The sequence below is a fragment of the Pteropus alecto genome, unplaced genomic scaffold, assembly GCF_000325575.1.
Source record: "Pteropus alecto unplaced genomic scaffold, ASM32557v1 scaffold97, whole genome shotgun sequence".
NCBI lineage: Eukaryota > Metazoa > Chordata > Mammalia > Chiroptera > Pteropodidae > Pteropus > Pteropus alecto.
Genome location: NW_006439713.1, coordinates 368,494 through 371,942, shown reverse-complemented (window position 1 = coordinate 371,942; position 3,449 = coordinate 368,494). Strand labels below are relative to the sequence as shown.

The 3,449-nt window shown below is 60.8% G+C and overlaps 1 protein-coding gene across 3 annotated transcripts in view; it reads right to left on the bottom strand.

Moving 5' to 3' along the window:
- CBS (cystathionine-beta-synthase) overlaps nucleotides 1-3,428 on the bottom strand; it is an 18,428-nt gene extending 15,000 nt beyond the window's left edge. The window contains exons 1-2 of one of the 3 annotated variants that reach the window (XM_025050223.1): nucleotides 3,276-3,428; nucleotides 1,943-2,159 (exon numbers count right to left, since the gene is read on the bottom strand). In XM_025050223.1, coding sequence (XP_024905991.1) covers nucleotides 1,943-2,151 — 209 coding nt within the window. In that variant the 5' untranslated portion in view covers nucleotides 2,152-2,159; nucleotides 3,276-3,428. Of the gene's footprint in view, nucleotides 1-1,942; nucleotides 2,243-3,275 lie in introns of those variants that run through there. The other 2 variants (XM_015593117.2, XM_025050224.1) reach the window with 2 other exon arrangements.
- Between the last annotated feature and the right edge of the window lie 21 nt (nucleotides 3,429-3,449).

The window sequence follows — 3,449 nt, the reverse complement described above, 5'->3', positions numbered from 1 at the left end:
ACTTGGGTGGACGCGGAGACATGTGGCCACAGACACGCTGGCGTCCGACTGTTCCCTCGCAGTGTGGGGGAGCTAAAAGGGACACCCCGTAGCCAAGCTAGAGGCAGGACTTGGTGAGGCAACAGTCCGGGCTGAGGGCAAAGGGCTCCTGACCACACTCTGGAGGTCAGGCCCTCGGGGCCAGGCTGGGGTTGATTCATTAACTAGACAGAGCCAAGACGGGACAGAAGTCAACCCCCGCAGCCTCGTGTGGGGAAGAGCTGGTGGCAGCTGGGTCAGCCAGGGAGGCCACCGGACGGGGGGTCCTGGGCAGGCCGAGAACTCGGGGTCCCTGACTCAGCCACCTGCGGATCTCCTCACCTGAGACCAGGGAAGGGCCCAGGGAGAGAATTTACCAGGGATGGCCCCAGAGTCACCTGTCTCAACTGCTTTCATTCTGACAGCAAGGGGGGCCTGCAGGAGACTCACCCCACGGCATCTTGGAATAAGCCCCGAACTCCTCACCGGGGTGGGGCCTTGCCTGCCCTCCCCTCTGCCCATCTTCTGAGCCCAGCCCACCTGAGAACCATCTGGAACCCCCTCCCCGCAGCGACCCGCGGGGTCGCCCTGTCTCATCACCTCATGGGATGGGGCGAGGGGGTCTCACCATCAGGACCCCCAGGCTTATCTCCTCCAGGAGACCCGGGTCTTATGTCTTCCTAGTAGGTAAACCCCAGCGAGACTCGGGCGGAGCCCAGCTCCCTCCTAACTGGGACGGGTGACACAGGGCTCAGCTTCAGGACAGGACAGGAACCCCTTCCGGTTCTGTAAGAGGGGCCTTCAGGGCTGATGTGAGGTGCTGGCAATCTGGATAGAGCGGCGTCCTTTCTGCCCCAGGACCCAGGGTTGCTCACCTAGCCCTCGGGACTGGGGGTCTGTCTTCCCTGCCACCTCAGAGCTGTACCCCAGCCTCACACCAGCTTCCACCGACTGCTCTGGCTCGTCCTGGCACCAAGGGCTCACTCCATTCGGCCGGTGGCCAACCTGACCTCCTGAGCTCCCAGCATTCAGATGTTTAGTGCTTGGAGCTGCTGGGTTTATAAATTCCCATTCCCACCTATCGGCCCCACTGAGGAGTGCACCCTGCCCACCCCTAGTTCTGATTTTGAAATCAGTAATCATAGAAGTTGGTAGAACTGTATGTACAGACTAAGAATCAAATATCTAAGAGACAGAGTCTTTGACTCATTTGTTCTTCTGTGAGATTCCTCTAAGGAAATAGATAATCTTAAACCTTAGGGAGCTCAATGTGAGTTTCATGATGACTCAGGGATTTTTGTTTTTCTTTGCCCCTGATTAATCTCCTACACCTAGCACAGATGCTCAATAAGGACGCAGTGACCCTGTGAACAGATAGTTTGCTACTGTAGTTATTCATAACAAGAGAACTGCGAACATCTAAATACCCAATAGAGGGCTTATAAAAACTATGGTTTATTCAGCCAACAGTCTCTGTCCAACCACAAACGGGGCCTACTATCGAAAAATGTTTCACAGCCAGGAGAAACGTTTAGGATTTCGAGTTGCGTAGAAAGGTAAATGTATGATCCTAATTGCCGAAGATGCGCATACTCACCTCAAACACGAGCGTGCGGCCTGATGGACCTGCATTAGAAACCTCACCTCTGTGGTCACTCACAGCGTGTGACTTGGGCACTTGCATTTCTGTATCCAGCACCTGCTCTTGCTGGACACTGACCTAGGGGCTGGGCAGCACGGTGAGCAAGCCTGGCCTCTGAGCCTGGGTGGGCTCGTCTACAAAGGGCCCCCCACCCCTGCAGCCCACCCGTGATTACAAGGGGGAGGTCACACCGGGGGCCACATGGCTAGGTGGCTTCCAGGGAACAAACTCCTGCCCTCAGGTGACAGACGGACTGTCTTGTGGCCACACTCAGGGACTTACGGGGTAGCGTGGTGATGCGGGGAGTCGGTGATGGGCCTGCCCAGCTGCCAGGAGCATCTGCTCGGGACATTGGGACTGACCCAGAGGTGCTCCTTGGTGTCCTTGTCCCCCGGAGGCCCCTGCTCCAGGCTCCCCGTCTTGGAGTGTGCCCCTGAGGGGTGGGGGCACCCCGCCGGCCACTCTTCTGCTCGCGGTGTCTCGGAGGGCATGCTGCGGTCTGTCAGAGGGGTGGAGACAGATGTCCTCAGGCCACTGCGAAGGCTGCAGAAGAACCGGATCTGCTGCTGCTGGGGTGGGGGGTGGGATGGGGGCTTCTGCTCAGCAGCCCCTGGGGGGGCAGGACACCCCCATTCAAATGGCTCCCCCCATTCAAATAGCAAGAACTAGGAAAACGCAGGAACTTTTGTGGTTCCTCAAAAGGTTCACCAAAGAGCAGCCGTGTGACCCCAAAATCCCACTCCAAGGCATCGACTCAAAAACAGGGAAACGGATACACCACGGTCATGACAGCGCGATTCGCAATGGTCAAAGGTGAAAGAAAAAGCAAATGTCCACAAAAGAATGACCAGAGATAGGAAACGTGGCACATGTCCACACAGGGACACTGGGCCAAGCCCCCAGAGAGGGCCTCCCGTCTGTCGTGTCCCCAAGTCGCCTGCGGGCGGCCCCAGTAGACCTCCCGGGCCCGCAGAGCCTTGGCCGGTGGGCGCGCTCTGGGTCCTGGGACTGGCCGCGACCCCACAGAGGCCCGGCCCCAGGGCACGCAGGCCGCAGAGCGCCACTTTCTTGGCGACTTGCCTCGCCCCAGAGCGACCTCCGGCAAGGTGAGGGGCTGCCGGGGACACAGACCGCAACTGACCTGGCCCACGGAACCCAAAGGCACTGTACGGGACTGTCGCTTGTCCACGCAGGTCCGAACCCGCAGGCCGCCGCCCGGCGCGCCCAGCTCAGCTTGCGGCGACCTCAGCGCGGGGCGCACCGACGCACGTGCGGCCTGGGGAGGCCCCGCGCTCCCACCGCACTCTACACCGCAGGGCCCTTTTGGGGTCCCGACGCCCCTGAGGGCAGCCCGGCACCCGGCACGCGCGCCACTCGGCCCAGAGCGGGCTGGGGAGGGCCTGGGGTGCGCACGGCAGTAAACTTTTAAAAGTGGGCGTTTCAGGTGGGAGGACCCCGCGGCGTCGCCGGCCTTCGGGAGGGGCGCTCGGACACACAGTTTGGAATAGATACCCCCAGGAGATCCGGGGGCTGCTTTTGCTCCCGCCCCTCCCCCACCCGAGAGCGTGCGGGGCACGCCCCGCGCCCCCGCGCGCGCAGCTGCCTCGATACTCACGCTTCACACAATCGGCGGAAAGGAGCAGTTCGCGAAACAACCATTTCCCACCCAAAATGCCGCGAAAAATCAACGATCGGCACCATTACAGCGCATCTCCCCCAAATCCCTTCCCCAGGTCCCAGCTCCGCGCTCCGGGCTCGCGGCCCCGCGTCCGCTCCGCCGCCGCGGGAG